A 27,855-nucleotide genomic window follows, 5' to 3' on the forward strand; every position below is an offset into this window, starting at 1 on the left:
TTGAAAACAAAAATAGCATATTTAATATATTTACAATAAACATACAATCATGGTTTCATCTCCAAGAAATACACAAAACTTAAAGCCTTTAAATACAAACTCATAAGACTTAAAGAAAAATATCTTGAGAAGCAAAAGGGCACATTTCAAACTCTTAAGAGCGCCTTTGAAAATAGAGGTTATAATATTTTATTTCAGTGTCCCTTTCCTTCATAAAGGTCTCCTGCAAAAGAGCCTGAAATTCATACACTGAATACCATCCACAATATAAGCTTATATATCATTCTAAACCATCATAACACCCGTTAGCACTAGGTTTCACTTAAAGGCAACATGCTAAGGCTCAAACCAAAGGATATTATGAATATATGAAGAGTTTTCTGACTGCTAGAGTCCATCCAAATTTTTATTATGGCCATATTTACAGAACATATAATCCTTTTTCTAAAATATCTCGCAAAACACTATAGGTATAACACTTTTGCAAAAGGTGTTGTGTTTGGACAGTAAACTCTTCATATGTTGATAATCCGTTCATTAATAAAGTTCCTCTATTAAAGTCAATCACAACGCAAGGCCATCAAAGAAGGAATAATGAGAAAATAGAATTAAAAAAAAACATATATGCTCTCAAGTTAGTTTCTCATCACAAGGCAAAAAACATTTCAAGCACATTTAGGTGCGAAAAGAAACAGTCCTATTGCCACGGGTGAAAACACGGTCAAGCAAGTGTTGCCTCACTTGCCAACTCGTTGGACACACCTACAATATGTTCTTGTTTTTTCTTTTGTTGTTGCTTTTTTTTTTGTCGCAAATGTTACAGTGCACAGGTTGATATGGCCACAACTGGCTCTCGTCAGCAGGGAGCCCGACATGAGGGCGCTGTTGGAAGGATGCAATCTATGACGTTTGGCTGTTTTTTTCTGCTCTCTGCAGTATTAATCGTACAACGCCAAGCTGTGGCTCAACATTAGAGACTCTTAGTACAAGCAATGTGTTGTTCTCATAAGGACTAAAGCAACACAAATTTAGTCAATTTTGCCACAGATGGAAAGACATTAATCTATATTAGACGAGACCTTTACTAGTAGAAAAGTCCTACATATGAACAGTGACTACATCTTAAATATTACTGTTCTCTAGATCAATATACAACAGCGTTATAATCTTTTGGGAACACTTATGCATGATATGGTTAAAATAAACCGAGGTCATCACAGAGAGGCTACAAAACGCTGAAGGAACTGCTCCGCACCGCAGCGCGTTAAGACTATATTCTCCTCAGGACGGCACACAACACTTCTATGGTGTCACTTTGGCACTTGTATGGACAGTAGAGTTAGTACAATGACAGACTAGATGATACCAATGTCCAAGACAAAGCCACCGTCGGAGGTTGTTGTCAGTAAGAAACCCACAAACCTTCCCTTTCAGTAAGTACTCTGATTTTTAACATTAAAAATTGGTTGTCCTGAAGCTCCGACTGGACATCTGTGTTACCACCTAATATTATGTAGTCAGATTTTGAGGCAATATCTGATAAAAAAAAAAAAGCCAAACAAACAAAAAAGCAGTTTTTAAGTATATCATACCCACAATTCAAAGCAAAATCACAATTTTAGGTCCATTGAGGGTTGATTTCCAACATAGAGCTATATTCAATATATTAAAGCTATCCCACATCACTTTTAATTTATATAATTATCTGTTTCTGATGCTACAGAAGCATCAATATAGTACTTAAATCCTCTGCTATCTAAATACTTTATTAAAGTAGGTACAAATGATCTTCAACGGGTCGTGTGCTTCGAAAATAACCATCAAAAATAGTTTTTGAAACACAATATGTGGGATAATTCCCCATAAATCGGATCAACAGAAAGCAAAAGTGGACTTTTACAAATTCAAAGATGAATTAATAATCTTTGGGATTGTCCTTACATGCCTTTTTTTTAAAAAAAACCTTTATTCTAATTAGAAAACTAAACACATTTGGAGCACAAATAGATGTCAAAGCAGCTACCATGGCTCCATGCTGGCAGGCTCAACAAAAGTCACCTGCCAGCACCCTTAGACATAACACATACCACCTTTTGTTCTCTCTTCATCTAATTGGCGGTTGGCAAACAACTAAACCCTTGTTCACTCGACCACAAATCCTGTTCCTACAGCTAAAAAAAGAGTTAGCTAGCTAGCTACCCAGTCACGCTAGCCATTCATGTCGTTTTCAAATTTTCAGGCTAGCTAAACTGCTTCTGTTTCCAGTATTCAACTTGAGTTCTCTACCACATCACATATAGTATACATATTTAAACAGAATTGGGAGCAGTAGAGAATTTTTGATGCAAAACAAACATAATACTGAAATAGCCGGAAAGTGGCACTATACTGTGCTGAACTGTGTACAGTACAGTGCTGGCTATATTTTTTGGGACTTCTGAGAAAGGTGCGTAAAAGCCAGCGGGCCTGTTTCTCCAAAGATAATCAAATCCTTGGTAAAGTGCGGGGCATCATAAACTCTTTGAAATTCCAGCAATTTTTGAATGAATGTCTGTTAGCACTTCTCTGCTGAATGTCCAGCAGGGAAGTGAAAACATTTGGCCAAATCAACACAGAAACATAAAAACAAAACCTTCGTCCATGGCCACCGCAGTCCCCAGTGGACTTAGCGGTGGTGCAGTAATTGTTGAAAATAAAAGGCTGATTTTGTTTTAAAGTTTCACACGCAGTTACTGGGGGTTTCAATAAATATAATGTATGCAAGACATCTCTTTAGATCAGTTTTAACAACAAAACATTGAAATCACACACACACACACACACACACACACAAAACCCCCCACTTTGATCACTTAAGTGATTATGACTCGGCATAGTTAGAATATAAAAAAAATGGCAACATCGCAATGCATTATGCATCATAAAGCTCTTTCACAGTCCAAAACACAGTTTGGAGGACTCTTATGTTTAATATACCGTATGTTCAGCTGAGGAGCTGCCGCCAAAAAAACTATAAAACTCTGTGACTTTATACTGAATATTTGTCTTTATGTTTAAATGCATGCGTTACCAGCATGCGTTTGACTGTAGCTAACTCTGACATAATGCTAACAGCCGTTTTTCCTGCGACTCAAAAGGTCTTGTTGCGTTGCTCTCGCGTTCAACTCGTTTCCCATAACGTGAAAGAAACATATTCACAAAGTCTCTTGCTTGTTATGTTTTTTATGTTGCTTTTTTTTTTTTTTTTTTAAATCCATGCATTACTGCTGCAGGGCACATCCCCACAAGTAGGATTAGACCACTCTGTTAATCGGCATGTCTTTGTCAGTCCTGATAGAATTATGTTGTTGGTTTAGCTGAATCAGGTATTTCTTTTTTACGCTACAAAGATAGTTACGTAACATTCGTATTTATAAGTGCATGTTTAAATTTTTTTATTTATTTATTTTTTTGTAATCTGTATGCTTTCTGTTGAAGTGGAAGGAAAGAGCTCACTGTTCAGGAAAATTGGTCTGGTCCAGCATGTACCGAGGCGTTATCACAGGATGTGATTATTATTCGTTTTTGGTTCACATTCATGTGTTTTAGGTATGTCTGAAAATTCAATAAATAAAATTGGTTGAGTAGCTTCTCCCCCCTTAGATATCTTGAGACATTTTTAGAGAATATAAAATATTTGAAAAATAAATCCCTTGAGGTGGCTACTGGCACAAAAACAAGAAGATACATGTTTTAGTATTCATTTCTTTTAAATATTTTATTTTGATTTAATACCTAAAATAAGGTTTGTTTGTTTGAACATAAGGAATAAACTGAGTACGAGTTTCGGAGAGTATTAACAAATGTTAGTTTTAAAAATCCTTCTGGTTTGGTTTCCAAGTAGGTCAGGCTTAAAAACTGTAATTTTTTCATCTCTAATCTCACTTGAGAAACACTCAACTGGTTTTTACTCAGATCTAAAAAGCAGGGATGACCCTAATATAAATCAAGAGTGCTGGTCAGAAATGTACATACATTCATCACTGACAAGAAAGTCCTATTCATTTTGGGGGGTTAAGTCTCCCGTGTCACAGTAGAATTATCGTAACACTAAGATGTGGGGTAAATACGTGTTATCTTACATTATTTTATACAATTATTTAAATATTTATATCTGTATACATACTGGCTTGATACTTGACCATTCTGCTCATCAAAAATAGTAGAACTCATTGAAAGTTGTTGGTTTCTTGCCACAGAGCAGACTTTGGAAAATGGTTTTTAAATTTTCAATATGGCTGGGGTCAGAGCCGTTCCAGAAACTTAAAGTCAGCTTTCATATTTCAACCAAAACTAGTTTGGATGTGTTTCCAGTTCATCTAAAACCATGTCACCAACACTGATGCCTTCAAACTTGGCTAAAATTTGCAGCTGCCCACCGGGATAGATCAAAGAAAGTTGGTATGCTAATTGTATTAGCATAATGCTATGCTAATCTATCAATTTTTGTAGAAAGAGTGATCAAATATGCTGGCAGAGTTATGCCAGAATTGTTTTTATGACTACAAAAAGAATGTAGTTTTTGGTGTTACGCATATCTAAAAACCCAACGTTAAGATTCATGATAACGAGAAGTGAATGGGAACCTCTGACCAGCACCATACTTTTGGTTTCCAACACTGTTGCATTTTATTTGACCCTTCATTGCTTTCAGACTGAAAGGTGAAAAAAATACCACAAATGACTAAATGCGTTACTAAGTCAGTTTGTGATTTCGAATGTTTTTTTTTTTCTTTTCTTTTTTTTGGAAGTCCCGTTACTGTTTTTAACAGATCTAATGTTTTGGATGAACAACGCTCTACATGTTGCACAACACCAAGAGAGAGAGACTGTACATCAGATCAGATGCACACTAGCAGATCCTGCTGGCCTCGTGTAAATTGCCACTATAAAACCGACTCCATGTTGTCACTCGTCTCCTGGTCCTCCAGATTGTATATAAACTTTGTCCTGTTACTTGGGTTCTGGGTAATCTCCTTACCCAAATTGTCCAGAGTCACATTGGAGGCGAAAAGTTCAGTGGGCGTGAGGTAGCCCTCGTTGTTCTTGATGTACCTCCTGTAGTTGCTTTTCAGGCACTGCCACGTAGTGGCGTACAGGAGGAACGCCGAGGACTTGAGCACGATGGCGATGCTGACGTACAGATGCCTGTAGGCCACGTTGTCGTACAGCATGCAGGCGCCCTTCTCGCCGCAGACCGAGCTCCAGGACAGACAGGTGGAGTCAATGCCCATACCAAAGATCAGAGGGGGAGGGATGAAGCCTGGAGCAGGAGGGAAGGGGGGGTTGTGGAAAGACAGCAGGTCAAAAGGCCAGTATGAGGACAGGTTTGAGCTCACGTTCCAGCTGGGTCTGAGCTGACAGACTAATGAAATGCTTAAGGTAGGCGAAAAACCACTCTGACATGTCAGCCTACAGCAGGGAGAACTTGCAGCGGAAATTGAAGCCAAACAACAGTGGGCGTGTTTTGACAAAGTTAAAGTGAATAAACATGGATTTCTCTTACCTATCAGCCTCAAGAGGAGGAAGAGAACTCCAAGAGCATATGATTTAAGCTCAGGGCTTACAGTTCTGAGAAGAAAAACAAGAACAACACAAAAAGAAAACAGATTAATGTTCAAAAGTGATCTCCTTAAGGATGTGCTTGATCCAAAGTTGCATAATTTGTAGCACTGTCACAAAACGAAACAGTCGCTCGCGGCTGGACTCTTCTGTTAACCTGTAGCTGTCAGGGCCTGGCTAGCATAGCAGTCTATTGTCAATGTCACTCATAATCCAGAAAGATGCATCTTATGTTAGTTGATTGCTATGTATCCTCCACACCCCACTCAGTTTACTTTGTTTATCTTAATAAAATTAATGTTTAATTTCATTTCAATATCAGGATCAATATGCGATCAAGGAACATCTGAGAAAATGAAACAGAAACTTGAGCTCCATGCTGCTGCCAGAGAGAAATTGTTTCAAGATGTAAAAACTAAACTTCACCAGTGGTGGTATTGACATGGCTAATGTAAAAAGAGCAATCACTAGAATTTTTAAACCAGACATATTTTTGTATTAATTATATTCCAGAGAAAGAGCCACTCTGTATTCTCGTCTCTCTTAGCTGTTTAAGCACAACGTCTAGCCCCCAAAATGTTTCACTTCTTTACAAGAAAGATGATTTGTATGTAGGAAAAACCATCTATTACTGTTATTAAGCTAATGTGTTTTTTAAACCCTTGTGCGTGTGAGGAGTAAGACAACTGATACAAGTGAAATGGGTGTGGGGTCGGTTGGACCCCATTTGTAAACACAAGGGTTAAACACTATAGCAGACATGCTAGGAAGCTCAAATGGGTTGGGTGGGCTAACTAACAGAGCCAATAAGCTAATTAGCTGGCTGAAATTAGCTTCTTAGGCTCCCAGTGTGCCGTTTTAGACACCAGAAAAGCATAGAGCAATAATATTTTTCACAGTAGGCATATTTACTTAAAAACATCTGCTAAATTCAGCAGGTGGTTGTTCCATATTTATAGTAGTCTTCCAGCACTCTGTACATGCGCTAGAATATATCTGCAGCTAGCTGAAGTAAAGTGATACCTGATTCTCATTTTAAAAAGTCTGACTCCTGTTCATCAGAATCAAATTAGCAATAAATAAATGTCTTAGAAATAATTAAGCTGTTGTAGTCAATTATGCAAGAGAAAAGCAGGCCAAGCCTTCATGGACACCATATTTCCATATACAAACAATCCCCAAATAGAAATCTTTAGACAAGTGGTATGTGTTATTTTTGGTACTTTGATCATTTTCATGAATGTGTGACATAACATTGCCCCGTGTGTCTATATTTCTATCTATAACACCAAGAGGTGTGCCGATCGATCGGCCACCGATCATAATCAGTCGATTTCCGTGAAAAAGTGTATGATCGGTGATCACCGATCACTGTCTCTTGTTGCCGATCACACAAACCGATCACCTGCATCTCATTTCGCAGCCTGCATGTCCAGCTGGTCTCCTCTTTCCTTCACTCCGCACAAACGCGCAGCAACAAATACTACTATAACGCACTGAGTGAATGGGGAAGTTTGCATGTTGCGGCGGAAAATTGAAGCACATATGGCATAAAAACAGTGCCATACTTGATGAAGTTTGGCTATATCGAGGCTCACTGCAGTTAAAAAGACATATGGAGCGATCAGATAGCAGGTAAAGCAGCGAGCAGCTACAAACACTCACCCGGATTAGCATGACTGTCAGAAAGCTAAACAAATAACCCGCAAAATTATTTAAGTCTTCGAGCTGCGATGTAAGACGCTGGTTCTGCTCTCGCTGTTGAACCGCTGCTACGCGCTACAGGTAGTAATATTTCACAGACGGAGCGCCGCTTCTGCTCCACCTGGTAGTGACTCACACACCGAACCTCTGCTTAAAGCTGCAGCATCTAACTTAAAAAAAAATACATTTTATATACGTATTAAAACTTTCGCTGTCCTCACATGAGACAGATAATCTCTGAAAAAATAATCGATCTCCTCCCTGTTCTGCATAATTACTCCGCTCAGTCAGAAACAGCCCATCAGAACTAGCAGTAATCAGCTAACCACAATGCTATCAGGAAGTTTTCATTCAGTAACTCAGGATTGTTTATTGTAATGAATCCTGTATTTGCCTTTGAATGTTAAGTTTTATACTTGAAATTTTTGGCAATGTTGAGAGGTTTTATTTTGGCTCTTTGCATTATTTAGCCTCTTCAGAGCCTCCATATGTTTTCAGTCTGTTAAAGATAGTATTATCAATAGCAGTACAATTTGCAGAATGCCTGTTTTGTTTAGTTTTCTTCTTGGAAAAAGTTATTAAAAACAAGTTTTTGTCTAAATTAAGGTGAATTCATGGTTCCTTTTTCCACATAATGTAACCGGTAGGGCTTATGATTAAAAAAATAATAATTATGTGATCGGTATCGGTGATCGGCCCTCATGGGTGATCGGAATCGGAATCGGCAGGAAAAAACCTGATCGGCACATCCCTAATGACACCTATTCTGATGATTCACTCGTACAACGTTCATTTCAGGATGCTCCAACTCACATCATCCCCTCTGTCAGCTCCCAATGTTACTGGCTCCCTCTTGTGGGCTAACTGAGACCGTACCTGATAAGGATGATGACGGAGGGCGTCTGGGCCATGGCTCCAATCATGCTGCATACACAGATGACACACAGGAAGGTGAGGAACGCATGCTGACAGCGGGGGCTGGAGCACTTCCCCGGTGAGGCCTCATTCTCGCCGCCGTTACTGGGTATGCACCCACAGCTGCTCAGGTTCTGACGCAAAGAAAAGAACCAGACGGTGAGCGTTTCTCCTTCTTCGCTGTCCAGGAAAGTCTTTTTTGTCTCCACTTACTGGTTTGGTGCAGCCAGCGAAGCAGGCTGAGATGTAGGTGACTCCGTTGGAGCCACAGACAGGACTTACTGAGGCGGTGTAGCAGTTGCAGTTACTGTTGCAGCCTGACTCAGGTTGCTTCTTCGACTGCAGCGTCCTACAGAAGCAGAGGAAGAGTGTATCAGTGATTACACGTCAAGAAACTGAACACAGTTTGAAACGTGCAATAAACATGACATTTTGTCAATTGCTGTCAAGCAAATATGCATCAAACATTGATTATTGTTCCAGTTATTATTAATCAAAGGGAGCTCTAAACAAGTGGGGGTTTAGCCTTGACTTAAAGGAATTCTGTACTCCAGCAGTTTTGTAGTTTTCTGGAAGTTTGTTCCAGTTGTAAGGAGCATAGAAACTGAATACTGCTTCTCTAAGATTGGTTCTGGTTCTGGGGATGTAGAGAAGACGAGAAGACCTGAATGGGCTGGATGGTTGATACCACAACCTTTTGGTGATTATGGTACTAAATACTAACACAAGTAATTCGTTTTTCTTTAGAAGGCTTTCTGTAGTGCCTTACATAACGTTCACTTTGGCAGGAAAACTAGTTGAATAAGAATTGAGTCTCTCACATCTTAGTTACTTAATGGTCTTACTCATTGTTGTAGGCCACCGTAACCCCAGCAACAGGCCCCGTGTCACAGCCCAAGAAGAGGAAAGAGACGTAACAGGCCGTGGACACCAGGTTGACCAGCATGGCCATGCGGACCGCTCCGAGAGCTGAGAGGTTCAGTTTCTTAACCAGGAGCCCTCCAAGGAAGATACCGAGACAGGCACAGGGGATGGCGGTCATACCTGGAGAAGCAGAAGATGTCGACTGAATTATTTCCTTCCATGCAGAGGTTTCTACACAGACTCTGCTGTTAATGTTTACAAGTTTTACAAATTGACTATTAATCCATTAATTTATCTTCTTTCTAAACGTTTATCCCCTTTCTACCCTGTTGACAGTCTTATGAAATATGAAATATTAGTTTTTTTATGTTAAAAATCTTAATATAAATATAACTTATATAAAATGTAAGTGTTTAGTATGCAAATTAGGTGATGCAAGCATAATTAGACATATTTCATATTTGTGGCCAGACATATTTCTGACCACTAGAGGGTAGTAAAGTTAGTCCAATATGACGCCTGGTATGTGTTGAAAATGCATCAACCGTCACTGGTGGTATGCATGTGCCACCTTGGCCATGTGGTCCTTGAGAAGAATTCAAACAATAGTCTACAAGAGATTAACCTAATCCATTTGGACAGGAGGGATTTCTGTTTGCATTACCCTCCCTAATAATTTAAAGGTAACAATCACTAGCCCAACATTGAGTCAGGAAAATGGTTGCAATACCTAGCAGCTGATTAGCTGAAGAAGTGGTGAGGTTGAACTGCTGCTCCAGGTATTTCCCAAGGAAAGCAGCAAAACCAGCAACCACAGCTATCTCCATGCAGGCGGCCAGCGTGATGCAGCTGAACACCGGGTTGGACAAAAGGTGCCTGGTTACCCGGGGGATCACTGGAAGGAGAAAAAGAAAGATAGATACAAGTATAAAAGTATTGTTGCCTTTACTCAACCTCCTCCTACTGTATCTTCTCACCTCTCAGATGCTCCCAGACTGAGAGTCCGCTGTTCATGTCGAAGCCACGAAACTCTCCGTTGGGTTTAGAGTCCTGGCTCTCCAGGCTCAAGGAGGTGGGCAGCATGGCCTGCTCACTCTCCCCTCGAGCGTCCATGTCCTGCTCGTCCAGCGCCTGGGGGAAGCCGAACATGAAGAGGGCCGACAGGAAGAGTAAGGCACTGCAGAGGAGGAAGCCGCCCCACCACGCCCCGATCCAGCGAGGGTCATCAGGGGTGATGTCCAGCTTACCTGGGCAAGAAAGGTAGGAGAAACATTTACAAGGATCTTTATTAAAAGCTTTGGAAACAAGTGACTTCAATCTGTGCTAACCCCACTGAGATCCTGTCATCACTTAATCGCCTAATAATTTTTCTGCCTTTTGAGGACACTTTTATGAAACATACCATACATTTTTATACTTTACTGTTAAATGGAAGGTGTTGGAAATGATTAATAATGCGTGTTTTATGGGACGACAAAATGTAAGTTTTTTTTTCCAACAAGTGTGTTGATCTTAAAGAAGCTTTTTCATTTGGCAAAGTATGTGGATAGTTCAGCTAATTACAGTGTGTTGTGAAACATGGCTTGGTTTTCAAAATTGCAGATAAACAACTGCATAATGAAACTAGAGTGGCTCAATGTTTTAAATGTTTCTTTAATTTAAGCTCAACGCCAGGAAAGACCCCTACATTTCTACTGGTTTATTCCTGAGAAAGAAAGAAGAAAAATAAAGTGTGAATTTGAATGGAAGAAATAAAAAAACAATTAAAAGTAATTTGTAGAGCTCACTCTGAGCTTTTACAACAAATTGCTATTGGTTGTAAAAGCGTCTCCATCTATTTGTTCTGGAAGTTTTGCGACATTAACAAAATGGCTACTTACTGGTGTCGATGAAAACAGCATCAACGTAGACTTTGGTACAGATGGAACCTAGGATGAAGCCACAAGCTGGGCCGAAAACTAGTGTTGAAAATAAGATACCTAAAAAAACAACAACAAAAGAAAAGGACAAATGAATATCAGATATTGGATTAAATATCAGATAAGTTAGAATAGACAAAAGCGAAAGCTGAATTTCACTACTACACAATGACAGACTAGGTAAATCAGCTTATTTCACCTCATCTGCCAGCAGAGGGCAGCATTGCATTAAGGCCAGCTGCTTTTAAAAGGAACCTGATGCAGACCACTTCTTCTTTGTCCAGTTCCAAAATTTATACCTCCCAAGGGCACAGTAATGCACAGTCAACACGTTGCACAGACTTATTGATCTAAGACGAGATAATGCAGTGGCATCAGGACTGATCAAGCAGGAAATGGCTTCTTTGCGTATGAGTACACTCATGCAGCAGCAGCCTCACTTTGGCGCCAGGGCTAAGAGCTTTCCAAGAGGAATCAGACCAGGCAAAATTGTGTTTGTGTTTGGAGCAATTAATATGTTACAGTGAATGGGAACAGTTAAGTGCAACAAGAGGAAGTGATGGGCTGTCTGCTAATAATGAGCCGAAGCAGAAGAAGTGCTGCTTACTCTTGCTACAACAAATCGACCATTAAACCCTTCTAGAAATTATTTTATGATCACTGTTATATCTATTATCAGGGATTATTTTTTATAGAGGTCTGAATCTACTGAAAAATCTAAGAAAAGAAAAGAAAAAAACGCCTCAAAGCTATTAAAAGTTAGTTACCACTTGCAAAGTTATTCACACACATTTTGTCTGTCTTAAAAAACAAACCTTAATCTAAAGAAGGGAAACTCCAGCACTTCAACGTGATAGATTTGAATATGTATATTTCAGTCTCAGACCTTCATTGCGCAAAAAACATTCCAATGTTGGAATAATCTCTTAAACAAAAAGCAGTTCTAAGTGTTTCATCAATCACATCCAATAAAACAAAAAGTGTACAAGAAATATATAGATAAATGTATAAAAAAAATCTATCAACGTGGTCTAATAACAGCATGAGTTTCCCAAACTACTGTAGAGTTAGCCAAAAGGGGAAACATTTGGCTAACTTTTTGTTTGTCACCATGGAGATTTGGGGAAAACTGATGGGACCAAAATAGACGCTGTTTGCTGGACACCAATCACTGTACATCACCACAAACACACCATGGCCATAAGCATGGCGGTAGCAGCATCATGCTTCACGGCAGGAAGGCTTGTAGAGGTAGAAGGAAAAATGAACGCAGCAAAAGTATCTGGAGGACAATTTGAAGGCCTTCCAGAAATAGTCTGTCAAAGGATTGAAAACGTTCAGTTATCTCAGCCAAAGAGGATGTGAAAGCAAGATCCCCATGAAACCCACAGCCTCATCCAAGAGTTTATGAAATGACTCCAGCAACTATTAGAGAAACTTAACACAGGCATCTAAAAATAGAAGAGGATTCACACGTTTGAACTGCTGGAGAGCTTTGTCTGTTAGCTTGCCAATAGACATTTAAGTAAAGAGTTTGAAACATGGGGCTTTGGGCGAGGCCAGGTTCCACATTCAAGCAGCTGAATTTTGAGTTATATAAAAAAAAAAGAAAGTAACTATATTAAAGGCAAAAACCTCAAGTAGATGAAAGAAAGGTCAAGGAATGACCAGTGTAGTGCCGGTAAGAGGTTTCCGTCAAAGGCTACTGTGGTCTTCATAAATGCAATGTGTTTCTGTGATTAGGTGATTGTTTCAGCTTATTTCTGCTTTGATGCCTTCGATAAACTGCTTAATGCAACATTTTATCCAACAATTACATTTGTTGAATGAGGTACAAGCCCTGTAAAAGCTTCTGTACGTGATTCCGAACATAACACGTATAGAAATGGTTGAAAAGGTTCAATAATTTCTATTGGAACTGTCACAGATCCAGCCCGAGGAGAAACCAGGAGATCCATATATATCTCACTGATTTCCATTACAGTTGATTCAGTCTGCAGTCAAACGTGACCCTGACCATTAGCAACTCAGCCAGCATGTCTGACAACTCAACAGCTGACCAATAGATGCACTCCTATATCTTCATCTGCCCTCCACCAGGGGCCAAACGGGCAAGACATGGTGCTTAAAGGGGCAGGATTACGTATTTCTCAGTCACATAATGCCATTTTATAGCACAATCAAGTAGCTATATTACCTTCAGTTGTTATAAAAATGCTGTGTATATTGAATATAACTTAGAAACAAATTGACTTTGTAGTTTAACACCTTGAAATTGGGCCTCTCTTAAAGAGAGTCTCTGTCTCTTTAAGAAGATCCTGCTAGTTCTGAAGCTCCGCCTTCAGGAAGTCATCACAACATGGCTTCTCTATTAACCCTTTAGCAACATTTTTACCAGCATTGCACTGTGAAGTAGCTCAATGAGTTCAGGAGAAGCACAGTTCCACCAGATGTTTGCTAATTGCTGTTGGCTAGTCTGAAGGAGCTGAGTGGGGGAGTCGTGGGGAGGGGTGATCCTCAAAGGCTGGTGCTTGGTCTCACCAGGCATTTTGCACAGCTGAATGGTTGCCATGGGAGATTAAAGGGTTTCTCACACGTGCATGAAAGAATCAAAGCAACACCGCAGGTATATTTTTGATGAGCGAATCAAAAATATACCTTGACTTAGCTTTTCACAGCACATAACACGATGAAAATCCGCTTTAGTCAGTGATGTACAGTATGTGATGCAGTGTGGCGGGTAAACACACACCCAGCAGATGATCAGATCAACAGCACACCACTGCTCTTATCTTTAATGGATCCAAACCAGCCTCAATAAAAAAAAGCGAACCAAAGCCAAGCGCCTGGAGCAACTTTCAAAGTGAAACGGCTGACGATAACAACAGCAATAATATTGACACAGATATGCAGGGAAGTGTTATTATGCAACGGCAATGAATTAGAGAAAAAAACATTTAGAAAGTGGATTCAGAAAGGATGGTTCTCTGTTGTGAGTTGCTGCTGCGGTTAGTGATATCACTGCAGTCGTTGCCTGTTGAGGCACCGAGCCTTTGATGATGTACGCCGCTGCTTTGGTGATCAAATGTTAGGCTGTCTTCTGCTGGAGAGATTGACTAACTCCGTCAACCCTAACCCAAACCCTTAAAGCTCATTAGATACATCCCATTAAACATGCATCCATCCATTCATTGTCTAAACCTGCTTATCCTTGCTGAGTCACTAGTGGCTAACTACAGCAGTCACTGGGCGAGAGGCGGTGTACATCCTGGACTGGTGCGCTAGTTCATGACAGCATTAAGCCTTTAGTTTTTATAGAAGACATGTTCAAATGTTGATGTCTAATCAATTTGTTTCTTTTTAAAAAAACAGTTATTTATTTACAGATTTACAACAAACATTAACATCAATATACTTTGAGAAGTACTCTGAGTTGCCTTTGGCCAGAATGTTGCCTTAGGCCTCGACTTAGCAACTTAGCAGTCTAATACAATCTTGTACACACCTCTTGTTGGCCTGTCATATTCTTTTTAGAAATATTCTTCCCATCCTTGCAAAGACTGAGAAGCGTCTTAAATGTTTTCTGCTTGTCGGTAACCTATCAGGCTGTTATGGGATGTACTTCAAATTGACAGGGCATGGTAACCCTTCCCAGATTGACGGACAGCAGCACTGGCCTCTCTAGAAGCTGAGCAGTCTTTGTGCAGTCACGTGGTTTTGGCACGTTTGTATTCACACGCATCTTTCATACAACGGCACAGATCACCTGGGGGACAGATCTCCACACCGCTATCCTATGACAAAATGGTCCCAGAACTAGAACTTTTTTGTTCACATGACCGTACACGAACTGACCACTGAACACAGACCATTCCGTTAGTTCAGAAACATCAGCAGTTACAGTACTAGAGTTTTTTTTTCAGTTTGCAAGGCAGTCTTAAAATGCTATGTGCACACTTTATTTTATTAGACCCTGACATTGCTCATTAGATGCAGTAAGTACAGCACTGAGAACTTGCTGCAGTTCAAATGCAGTGAACCTACAGCTGCAGACTGTTCCTCACATCTTCAGCTGAGCTTCAGAGCAGTTTCACTTGGCTTCAGTTAATGTGACTGGAGACTTAGGAAGTGAAGGAGTGTGACTTCAGTAAACCAAAGAATCTAGGGGATGGTTCTGTACATTCTGTACATTAGGCACAGAATACCATGGGAATTTTGGCTGCATCTCTGATCAGTGCTCCCCTTGTAATTTTAGGTGGATGGCCTCGTCTCGGTAGGCTTACAGTTGTGCACACTCTTTCCATTTCCGGACCATGGATTGAACAGCGCTCAGTGAGGTGTTCAGAGGTTGGGAAATCTTTTTACTGCCTGAGCCTGCTTTAAACGTCTCCACAACTTTATCCCTGACCTGTCTGGTGTTTTGAATCATGTATAATTTGCTTTCTACTTCACAAATGCGTAGCACTTTGTTTTGGTCTCTCATATAAAATTCCAATAAAATATATTTATGTTTGTGGTTGTAAAGTGGCAAAACAATGGAAAAGTTCAAGGAGTATGAATACTTCTCTAAGCCACTGTATATGACCCCAATGAAACACGTTGCAGTTTGACAGATTCAGTGGGTGCATACATGTTTTTATCAACGTAATTTGCAGAATACCAGGTGATAAATCCGGTGCTTCCTCTTCAAAAGCTCCAGATAAAATATGCCGAATCCACAAGTGACAGGAATCATTCTGGAGATGATAGTAATTCCAGAGCCATAATAAGTCCTCTGTGCTCAGCAGTCGTAAATAGAGCAGCAGAGAGGTCACCCTGTGTGGGACCGGGCTGCTCTACCTGGTCACGCTCCCTGCACATGAATAATTTCACACTCAGACTCACATTAGAGCACAGTTCAATCGCTGGCCCTTCGTTTCTTGGCAAAGGTGCTCACATAAAACAACCCGGGCCCGGCCCGAACGGACCGGGCGTGCTGAGTCAGTGTCCATTCCTTCCCCCGCTGTCCTACAGTGGAAGAGTAATAACCCCGGCGGAGTAAAAACATTTTTGCTGCAGTGGACTCTCAACTCGCAGCCCCACGCCGCTTCATTTGACGTATTACAGAGACAAACAGAGGCTGAGGTATGATGAAGGGGAAGATCAGCGGACTTTCTGCAGACCACTCTGGCTGCGTTTCAATAAATCAAGGGTCACATGGCGTTACAGTCCCGTATCACAATCGGCTGCACCGTTGCTGATTTGCACCCTGTTTCCGTCATGTTTTCTTTATGCACAAAAAAAACGAAACAGGTTAAAGGTTTGTTCAACGTTGTACTTTCAGGAAAGATGGAGTTAGTGTGACTAATCTATTGGATATAACAGTGCTATGCTGACCCAAATCCAGTTGAGAATCAGCGTCGAGACTTATGAAATAAATAAAACATTATGTTCACAGATGTCCTCCATCCAATCTGACTGAACTTGAGCTATTTTGCTGAGAAGAATGGCCAAATCATTTAGTATCTAGATGTGAAAATGTGTTCGAGACTTAGCCCAAAACGGCCTGCAGCTGTAAAGGCGGTTCTTCATCAAGCTGAATCAGAGGTGCTAAACGCCACACTTTCTAGATTTTTATTTTATAAATTATTTTCAACTCGGGTGTTATTGTACACTTTGATGCTAATACACTACCTTCTGTTGGTCTGCCACGTAAAATCCCACTGAAACGCACAGAGTACAAATACATGGCGTTTGGGGGACTGTGAGTCCAATTTTAGAACAACAATGTTGAGTGTTTGTGTTCTTTGGCACAGCCCTATGGCACAACAGTCTGCATATCAAGTGGCTACAGCCAGGGCCTCCATTGCACTGCATCTAAACCACAGGTGGCAACATGCCAGTTTCCAGTCCTAAACAATCGCACACAAACAGACTACTGGCATCACGCTGGTTTTTTTGTTCTTCCAGACACAGAGCTTCAGTTGTAGCTGCATTCATATATTTAAATCAGGGGTCCCCAAACTACGGCCTAGGGCCGGATCCGGCCCGCCTCCACATTTGGTCCGGCCCCCTGAACAATGCCAGAGAGCATTCAGATTTTTTTTCATATATTGTATTTTCCGGTTTATATGTGGATTTTTCTTCAACCACCAGAGGGCTCTTTAGCAGGAAGTGTGTCCTGTAAACTGTGGGTGTTTTGTTTTGCATGGCGCATTGCTGCCATCTGTTGGGACTTTTAGGGAACTGCTTGACTTTTATGTTATTTAATCAGTACGCTTGTTTGCTAGCGGTAGAGCAGATGAACACACGTGTTTGTTATGAACACCGCATTCCAGGTCGAATTCTTCAAAGAAGAAGTAGCAGCTTATACTTCAAAACGAGCATTTATGTTAACATATGAGGAATTCATATGTTAAAGTTACTTTCCCTCAATGGAATATATACTAGTCAGTCCCAGTGACCGTTTCACTAACGGTTTTTGCCCATGTGCTTTCTGGGTAAAAATCAATCGAGAAACGCGTGCGCGAAACTAGATCAAAATACTTGTCCAGAATAAGGCCTGTTGCAATAATACATTTTGTTGGACAATAAATTTTCACAGTAACAATAATGTTGTTTTGAGATCATTTTCAAATAATACATTGATAATAGATTTATAATGTAAGTTCATCTTCTCAAACAATAATAAACTTTAATTCTGTAAAGAACACCTCACGCTGGAACTGGAAGATATTTCAAATCTCCGAAACATAAACGACAAAAAGAAAACGGAAATAAAAAAAAACTACTTGGAACCAAAACCACAAATCAAATGGATTATAAATCCTCTGGAAACAAAACTGCCCTTGAAAAAATATTAAGTCATCACAATAGAAATTATTGCAATTTAATTGATTCATTCCTTATTGTACCAGACTTGGACCAGATTCTGTTTTTGCAGTGTAGCATTACTACAAGAGTGAAAACGTCAGGGAGGTCATCACATAAAAACAGAAGCGTATCGCCTGCATGCGTTGTTGTTAATCTTCATTTTAACCTGAACAGCCTGACGTCTGGAGACCCATTAAAAGCTGGAGGCCTGTGAGTGTCCTACAGTGTTGCTGTCTGGCTAACAAGAGCAGCACACGCTGCACTCTACTTGTATGTACAGCTGGAGCTGTTTGGGGTCGGCCTCGCTGTTACAAACACAGGCCATAAAACCCATCATTAACGGACGCTTCTTTGTTCAGACCCTTAGTGTGGTGAACAACCGACGGGACGCTTGTTGCCCGTTGAAGCTTACTTACCTCAGCCTATCAGTCAAGAGAAGGACAGCAATCAATAATCCAATTACAATTTGGCTCTGACATTAGAGTCTACACAGCTAAAGAGCGGGTTAGTCTTTCTACAAGCAGCCATTTTCTACCCAGAACAATGTGGCTTACTTTGAAGCTCTAAATCTATTTTTGCTTCACTTTAATCTGCCAGCAGGCACAATGATCTGATGCACCGGCCACCGAATGACAAAAAGAAATGTTAGGAAAGAGAGGCAATCAGAAAAACACACATAGGACATGGGTAAGATTTTAAAAGCTGTTCTGACAGATCCAATCCAATTACAGAGCTCTGGGTAAGTATTTGGCTCCTTCCAGATGCTTTCAGAATCATAATACTAATTTCTACAACAAAAGTTTGTCAGGTGATGATTTAGCGTATTTTAGAAAAGCTGACCCTACAATTAACAAGACTTATTGGGAATACACCGTACAGATCAATAGCTATCCATTAAAAATGTGCCCAAAACTTTGTTGATAGTCCGCTAAAGTAGAAAAAACAATTTTGCAATCGTTGTATTTCCATTAAGCAAGAAATGCATTTAAAATCCAATGTGAATAAGTTTGTTCACACAATAAGTCGTTCAAAAACATGTCGCACCATCATCCTCTAACCACTTCCTGTTGCTGTCTTCGTCTTTTCCCGCAGTAGCAACATCTGGTTGTTGATCACATGACTTGTGTGATCAAAAAGTGTTTCCAAGTTTTGCGAAATATTCTAATTTTGATACAGCTAAAACAACAACCTCATCCCAGTGGCAAAACCTTTTATTGAAAAACGAGAGTTTTTTCAAAATAAGTGGGTTTCCATAAAGCAAATGTATTTTTGAAATTGCACAATTTTTATGTTAATGGAAACGTAGCTAATGAGACGCGTTAGGCTTTTCTGGAAGGTGAGTATCCTGTTACATGTCATGACATGCTACAGTACGTACTTAGTGTTAGTATTTCAGGGAAAAAACGTAAATAGCTGTATTTTCTGGCGAATCACAAGCAGGCCACACAAAGTGTCATTTCGTCAGATATGCTACTTATGGCTGTAATAAACAAGATGTAGAGGCTACAAACGTGAACCACACGTCTCTGAGTTGGACATTTGGACTTTTTGTGCCTCTGGTAAGGCACAGATCCACCAGTGGAGTGCCTTTCACTGGCCACTTCAGGCTGACAGCTCCTCCGAGCTCAAGGGTTAGAATTAAAATTGTTCCTAGTTTGGTGCCTCTAATGAGGCTACGTCAAAACTAATTTGGCAAATGTGTTTCCGTCTCCCCTTTAGTGCACTAACTCTTTTCGGAAAAGCCAAAATCCATGTAAAACGAGTTTAAACACATTTTTGAAAAACTTAGAATTTTGCTGTTTCCATAAACCTTTTCTAACGCAACGCTTCAAAATGCACATAAAAAACCCGTTGATAGAAACACAGTTACTGTCAAACATGGTGGTGGTAGTGTGATGGTGTGGGGTTGCTATGCTGCTTCAGACAGAGATTACTTGCTGTATTTGATGGAACCATGAGATCTGTTCTACAAGCCATCAGTTCATGATCCTCAAGCACTGGAGTTGTGTAGCCAGAAAATGGTTCACAGCACAGCAGCAAGTCCATCTCTGAATGACTCACAAAAACAGAAAAAAGGTCTGGAAGTGGCTCATTAGTTAACAAAAGTCCAGCTGAGATGTTACATGACACAGAACAGGCTGGTAATGCCGTAACTCCTTCACCGTGACGTAAAAGGCTCACTGGCACTTATCACAGGGGCGTGATGTCAGCTCTTCCCACGACAACCAATTAGGTTTAGGAGGCAATTACTGTTTTCACGTAGGGCCAGGGGTGTTTACCTGATTACCCTGGAGTGTTTCTTGTCCTCTTTGTCTCATTCATGCTGCATTGATCCATGAGGGTGAAGATACGATCTCTAAAGAGTGGCCTCGTCTTCGATCATCCCATCCCATCCCATTCCTTCCTCCTGAGCTGCTGCTTTGGTATTTAATCAGTTGGATAGGTATTTGCTGAACTGAACCCAACTGCTCCTGTCATGTGGCTTTTACTCAAGGCGACTCCACTTTTGCACTTTGAGCTCGTCAAACACCGCCGTCTTTAAACAGTGGCGGCAAAAAAAACATAGCATGCACATACGACTTTCTAGACGACAGCGCAATTTATGGCACCTCAACAGCAGCACCGCCACAAGATGTAGCCATGGCAATTGACGTGCCTGGTGGACCGGATAACACACAAAAACATGGAACCGAGCGCAGGTCGTGGTGAGAATGGATTGATGTTTGTTATATTCATGTGTTGAAGGAAGAGGTTGGGGAGATTACAGCCAGGACAGAAGTGAGAAAATGGCAAGTACTTTTTAGTCTTGTTTTCAGTTCTTTAAAGGGGCAGTATCATGTATTCTCCATTTTCCCACCACAATCAAGTAACTATGTTAGCTTCAGTTGTTAAAGCAATGCTGTATATACATATCAAATATGACTTAATTATTTTTATTTTTTTTATGAAAATAGTTCTACATCAGCATCAGAGAGTGGCATGAATAATTTTGGGGCTAACTGTATGTCCGAATTTAACGGTGCAAATCAAACGTCAACAGGAATTAAATATGTGTTGCTAGTGGTGAAGTCTTAGATATTTTGTTTGTTATGCATCTTCATATAAGGAAACCCTAGTCAGTTCTGTATTGCCCTTCCTTTTTTTATTTTTTATATTTTTAATGGAAACAGACCCAGGAATACAGAGGCTCATATATTTGTGTGATCTGATGGCGAACCTGATGGAAACAACCTAAAAATAATGTGTAAAAGATGCTGAGAGAGCAAATTAAAGTCTAGCGACTGGTTCCCAGAACTTGATACTCAAAGATTTGTCAGATTGACATACTAAAAGGACTGAAATTTCTGGCTTTGACGACACAGTTTTATTTAAAGAATGGAGAAACAACTTTGGATTTTTATGCCTTCTCTTTCTTTCTTTCTCCTTCTCTCCACTTACTCTGATGGCTATCCGCTAATGGCAGGCTGCTGAGCTGCATGAAGAACGGGAATGGCACACAGCACTGTCTCTCGACTGTTACCTAGGTAACGTTGACAGACAGCCTATTATACACGTTATGTCAGCCTCCTAGTTGTTACTGTAGTTCTCTACAGTGCTCTACTGCCAGCCAGGGAAACTTTGCTGATGTTCGCAGAAAGTGCTTTCCTCCTGGGAACCTAAACTATATGACTGCAAGCAAAGTACAAGACACAATATTCTTCCTAACTTTGCCTGTGCAGAATTTTCCACTTTTTTTTCCCGACTTACAGTACCTCCCTTAATTGTGCAGTAAAAGAAAACCATAAAATGGATTTCAATAGCTTTTACATGGAAAAAGCTATTGAAAGCAGTTATATCTTTAGACTTCCAGACTCCGTGCCTCGTGGAACCACCTTTCTGATTAACGCAAATGAGCTGGAAGGAAAACATATTGCTCCAAATTATTTTTCTCAAAATAGGGTTCTATTTTCTCCACTGTTTGTTCAATGAAGGCATAAATTAGTACCAAAAACTACCGTGATGAAAATCACCACATCTTTATATGGCTGTGTCATAAAGAAGCCCTTTACAATTTTTTTTTTCCAAGAGGATTATTTGTGTTTGTGCGGTTGGTTATGATTACTGTTGAACACAGTTATACAGTTACCTAAAAAGGATGTAATAAATCGTTTTTATCGTCCCTTATATCGTTGTCACATGACCAAAAAAATAACACATGACCTTCCTCCTCCTCTTCACCTGCAGAAACAAAAAGCAACAAGATGGAAATAAATATTGGTTGTAAATATCTTCCCAGTTTATGTATTGGGACGATATTGATATGTTAAAAAATGACCAATATCAGCCAATACCGATGTTAGCACTGCTAAATCACTAAATCTATAATTTACTAATTAGCTGACTTCTGAAAGCAGTTGGCTACAAAGCATTTCCTTTTGTGGTATCAGAGTAAAGAGGCTCGAATAATAAAAAAAAAAAGCAGAAAAGGCAACATGAGCAGTGTTTTAAGACCTCATGTAACCCCTTTTTGCTACTGGAGGCAAAAACATCCAACTCTGAGGCAGCTCCACGCTGATCCCTGCTACCTACTAAGAGCAGGACATGTTTAGCTTTAGCTGTGGTTGCCAAATAAACAAAATGTAGTCTAAAGGCTAGGAAACAATTTTCCTCATTTTGCACACACAGCAGATGGTAAACTTAGAATCGGCCGCCAACATTATAAAACCAACCTGCCCTGACACATCAGTCCTGGCTGCCGCAGCCGGTGCGGTGATGCAGATTTCCTTCACACAATTTATGCTTCTGAAAAGGAAGCAGGAAGGCCAAAGTCTACCTGAGCAGTTTCTGATAATGTGCATCGATTTGCTAATGGCTATGTCCGGCACGGCAATGATGATACAGCTTGTCACACGACCTTTTAAGTCATAAAGCTGCAGGTGTGCGATCAGCATCCAATGCTGGCAACATCACACGGCGTCTGTGTCAAACCGTAAAAGCACCTAAAGGGACCCATCAGGCGCTGCTGCTTCTAGCTCTGGGGACAATTAAAAACACAGTTCTTCTCCAGAACAAAACAAGCATAAAACACTACTCAGAATTTAATGAATTTTTTTCTTTTTTTTCTTTCGCTTCCATATAACCATGAAGCAACAAGGTTGTAATAATCAATCGTACTCTATTGTCCACAATCAGTGTACATAGGCAGGATGAGCGACAGCTCCCCTGAGTCTGAAATTGAGGTTCCCAACAGGTGAGAGGTTGAGTCTAAGGCTGTAGCGATTTATCAGAGGACCTTCGATTTTCAAAATTCCTCTAGGCTTTGTTAAATTATGTTTTAACATTTAGCGCCTTGTGTTCCAGATGGATAATTATTTGTGTTGCAGTCTCACTTCTGCTAGTGAGTTGTTGACGAAGGCTAAATGCTAATAGCAGCTAGCTGGTGATGAACAGAAAGAAGCATCACCAAGAAATAGACAAAAAGTGTCAAAACCGAATTGGCACTTCACAATGCCATGGCCTTGAACATTTTAGCAGGAAACAGCCACTGCAATTACTCAATCATTAGAATAATAGACTACTCAACTACTAAAATAATTGCTTAGCCCTAGTTGAGTCCTTCCTCTGAGTCAGGGGTCAGTCTTTACCTCATGTTGGAAGAGTTCAAGTACCTTGCGGCCTCAATCATGAGTAATGATGGGATGGACCATGAAATAGATTAAATGGATTAGGGCATAGTCTACAGTCATAGGTATGTCATTTGGGAGGTGGGATACAGTCTACTCCTGTATATATCAGGGCAATGCCTTGGAATTCCTCTCAATGTGTTTATGACTTTGTAGGAGGATGAAAGGACAGGTGTCAAAAGTACAAGACCCACCAGAAAAAAACTTTGATCCAGTTTTAGACTAATGTGTACTTAGGAATATGTACTTTACAATCTCATCACGTACCAAAATGAACACTTGACTATCATTTTGCACCCTTAGAGTGACTCACCTATATACAATGAAGAGTCCTTTTTGTGGACATGGTCATCGATGTATGACACTCCCAGAGGCTGGACGGGAGTGGCCCCGATGCCGAGCAGAACCTGAGCTCCGATGAGCAGAAGGTACATCATGTTGGTGTTGGCTCGGTTGCCGCAGTTAAAACCAGAGTCCCGATTCTCTGACCTGGTTTTGTTGGAGCAGATGACCCTGCCGTCCTCGGCATGCCATGAGTCCCCTGCCTCATACTCATACTGATGAGTCAAAAACTCCGGCAGAGCTGAGAGCAGAGCCCCCAATGCCATGACAATCCCCCCGCAGCCAATCAGCCGGGGCCGGTGGGCCTTGGCGCCGAAGTAGCTGACAAACAGGATCAGGGCCAGGTTGCCGATTTCAAAGCTGCTGGCAATGACGCCCACATCGGCACTCTGGAGGTTAAAACGTCTCTCGAGAGTCGTCAGAACACTTACCTAGCAGGAAAACAGATAAACAATGAGTGTTACAGGTGTTAGCCAGAACCATTCTTGTGACTTTATCACACACAGTCTCTGTGTATTTAACCATAGTAAATGTTCATTAGTAATTGTTCATAGAATGTATTTTGAAGTTGAATTGAATGCTTTTCAATAAGAACATATTTTGTGACATGCAGTAAAATTATGCCAAGTTCAGTATGCAGTATGTGTGTAGTGTGTAGCTTGGGAACCCTCGGGTTTCATGGCAGGTCAGGAGTTGTTTTTAATATTAGTTCAATTAGAAGATTAAAGATTAGACCAAAGTCTTGAATAAGACTTAACCACAATCTAATCGAGAAAATCAGTGACAGAAAAGGAACAAGTTTTGTCATCTTTTAGGAAGGTTAGAAAGCCATTTCTAAGGCTTTGGGGTTACAATGAACCACAGTGAGAGTCATTATCCAGAGAACAGTGGTGAACTTTCTTAGGAGTGACAAGTCTCCCAAAATTGCTGCTAAAATCCATCAATAATTCATCCAGGAGGTCACTCGGAAATCTCCTTCAAGCCTCACTTGCCTCAGGTAAGAATGGTGTTCACAATTCAGCAATTAGAAACTGAATCGTTTCTGAGGCACGTTCCAGTGAACTTCCCTCAATAGAAGAGTTCAAACGGCACATCCACTACTGACCAAAAAGAACACAATGGCTTGTCTCATATTTGTCAAAAAACATATCGATGATCCCAGGCACATTCGGGGGGTGGGTGAACTCTATGGATTGATGAGATAAAAGTGGATCTTTTTGCTAATTGTGTCCCATTATGGCATAAAACTAACACTGCACTACCTAGGACATCATGTCAAGACTCAAACATAGTGGTGGTAGTATGATGGTCTGAGCAGCCTCTCTGATCAATTAAAACGAGCACAATAAGTTCTATTCGCATGATTTTTCATTTTCTCTTTTCCCTCTTTCTACCAAAAACTAGATAACTAAAGTCTTAAAATCTTGTCCATTGGTCTCAACCAACTCTTTTTTTGAAGGACAATTTTGTCTTTCAGAGACTTCAAAATTAATTTTATTTGTTGCTCCTGTTCTTGTGTCTATTTATTTTTGTATATCTAAAATGTTTTCTAGTTCCAGTGTTAAATGTTCAGTAGAATTTAAAGTTTGTTGGTCTTTGGGAATGTGTTCTTGTGTTACTATGCCGTTACCATTATATTACTTGAAAATGGTCTTGAAACAACAATATTATCAGTAATCGCAATAACTTCTGGGACAATTTATCATCAAAATGAGTTATTGTGTAAGAACAGTACAGTAAGAACACGTGATAGGATATCTTACTGAAATACACTCCAGCATTGTGGAATAAGACATCATAAATCAGGGGTCTCCAAAGTGCATCCCAGGCACCATTTGTGGCCCCTGTCCAAAATTCATAGCACAGATTTATTTCACCACACTAGTAACCTTAAATAGTTGACTTTACTTGAAAATCACGTGGAAACCCATTACCTTAAGTCATTCCAGTTATTGCACAACGATGAAACTAAACCGGTTTAGGTGTATTAGCTTAGAACTTCAGTGCAGACTGTTGATGGTGATATGCTTAAAACAAACTAAAGTGAAAACTAGAAAACTTAAGCAACACACAATCTATTTATCTTTTAATAAACACATTTTTCTTTTCATTACATGTAACATGATAATACACAGCACCTCAAACAGCCAGTAACTTTTACTCGAAAGTATTAACTGGACTAAAAAAGAAAAACAACAAAAAAGAGGGACACATATCATGTTCTTGTAGTCTAAAATATGTCTAAAAAATATTGTGTATCTAATTTGTATTTCCAAAAGAACTGTTGTTGCATTTTTCATAACAAAAGAGATGCCGTTTTTGTGGCTCAGGACTGCTTTTAACAATTTAACAATTTAGGCTCATGTTTCAGAAAGTTTGGACAGCCCTGCCCTGTTGTCATGGTGAACTTGCATGACTCAGTTCTAATAGTTTATACTTCAGGATGCATTGAAACACAGCTACAAGAAAAAAAAAAGTGTCCTTGTCCTCAATAAACCCTTGCACCGAACAGGCAGTACAGTAATCAGACTATGTCGAAAGCTATCAGAGGACAAACCAAAAATAAAAAATAAAAAATCATAAAAGCGACTTCCAGGAAGTGGTTAAGATGATCCATTGGAGATGATGAGGCTTCACTTGCAACTTAAAATGACATCGGAGATTTTGGATTACATGGGATGAAATAAGAATTCTGCCAGAGGTCATAAACTCTCTCTTTTTGTACTTTTTTTTTTTACTATTTTCTTCACTACTTGGAACAAATGCTGCTGCTGATCTATTAACACCAGAGCAATGAGAGGGGCTGCTGGGAGAGGCTCTGTCAAAGGAAATGTGGTGTTAATGAGGAAAAAAAAAAAAAAAATCTTGTGTCTTGTGTTGTGGAGATCACGTCATCACGTCATCTCCTGGGCCTGTGTGTGTGTGTGTGTGTGTGTGTGTGGGGGGGGGGGGGGGGGGGGGGGGGGGGGGGGAGGGGGTTAAAGGCCTCCTGTATTATTTACCGATGCATTTCAGAGCAGTAGGAATGGACGAACCCCCAATTTCATAACCTGCTTCCACACTGTCCACAGACGCATATAGATATGTTCCCCAAACAACGTGGAGCACACTGGCGCTGTGACGATGTCTGGTGTCGCGCGCGCGCACACACACACACGCAGGCACGCACGCACACACAAACACACACAAGCAGGCCCTGATGGGTGAAGCAGCAAGCCATCAATCAATAGCCGTGTTTACTGAAGGATGCCATTATGGTAATGGGATAGGGAATAATATGGCACCGGATGAGGCGCCGCATCGTTCTGCCCGTGACCCTCCGTCATCAGACGGACATGTCTGAACTCACCAGATAGGCGCCCACGGTGCCCTGTGCCAGCATGAGCGCGCATTCCGCCACCAGGAAAATCTTGATGTTGGAAAAGCAGGAGGTCTTCTTCTGGTTGTCATCCTGCTCCGGGTCGTCCGTGCTGCTCCTCTCGGTGCAGATCTGGCTTTTCACCTGCATCCTTCGAGCTCAGGCTCCGCTGGGGTCGGTCGGCGAGAAACTGAGCGGGTCCAGTCCGGCGGAGAGCATCTGGTTAGGATGGCCGGTGAAGCCGCGCGACGCTGCGAGAAGAAACCGGACTGAAGGCGTCTCTTCCGAACGGAGCGTCTCTGGGGCCGGGGATGCGGAGAGGAGCACAGTCCGCCCAGGAGAACACAAACACAGAGACCGTCACAGACATCTCCTCTTCCTCCTCCTCTTCTTCTTCTTCCTCCTCCTCCTCACCAGTCCTCTCGGTGGATGTCAGCCTACGTAGCTGCGCGTGTATGGATGACGGTTTCCAGTACGTACGATGACTGGATGTTGCTTCCCTACATCCGGGATGCTGCATTAGCACCCAGAGTCTGCTGCGCTCTCATATTTTAAACAGCATACGTTCCCATCGGTTTTTTGTTTTTCAGATTAAAAGTACCCTTTCGAAAATTAAGCAAGTATTAAGCATACTTTT

At 40.7% G+C, this 27,855-nt stretch overlaps 1 protein-coding gene across 1 annotated transcript; it reads right to left on the reverse strand.

Moving 5' to 3' along the window:
- LOC103462201 (solute carrier organic anion transporter family member 3A1-like) lies at positions 1-27,855 on the reverse strand. The gene is made up of 10 exons (XM_008404850.2): positions 27,210-27,855; positions 23,832-24,291; positions 10,965-11,063; positions 10,062-10,331; positions 9,815-9,979; positions 9,066-9,264; positions 8,434-8,569; positions 8,182-8,354; positions 5,546-5,610; positions 1-5,302 (listed from the first exon to the last, which is right to left on the reverse strand). Exons 1-10 carry the CDS (start codon positions 27,366-27,368, stop codon positions 4,926-4,928), a joined length of 2,103 nt encoding a protein of 700 aa, XP_008403072.1. The 5' UTR covers positions 27,369-27,855; the 3' UTR covers positions 1-4,925.

The sequence above is a fragment of the Poecilia reticulata genome, linkage group LG3 (assembly GCF_000633615.1).
Source record: "Poecilia reticulata strain Guanapo linkage group LG3, Guppy_female_1.0+MT, whole genome shotgun sequence".
Classification (NCBI taxonomy): domain Eukaryota; kingdom Metazoa; phylum Chordata; class Actinopteri; order Cyprinodontiformes; family Poeciliidae; genus Poecilia; species Poecilia reticulata.

Bases quoted from the DNA above. Each gene is read 5' to 3' on its own strand.
- LOC103462201 (XM_008404850.2), bottom strand. From the start codon at position 27,368: ATGCAGGTGAAAAGCCAGATCTGCACCGAGAGGAGCAGCACGGACGAC. The intron at 11,064-23,831 runs GTGAGTCACTCT...TTGTTTTTTTAG, and splicing joins GGACTCTTCATTGTATATAG to GTATCTTATTTTCAACACTA. The intron at 5,611-8,181 runs GTACGGTCTCAG...TTTTCTTCTCAG, and splicing joins TCCGTCATCATCCTTATCAG to AACTGTAAGCCCTGAGCTTA.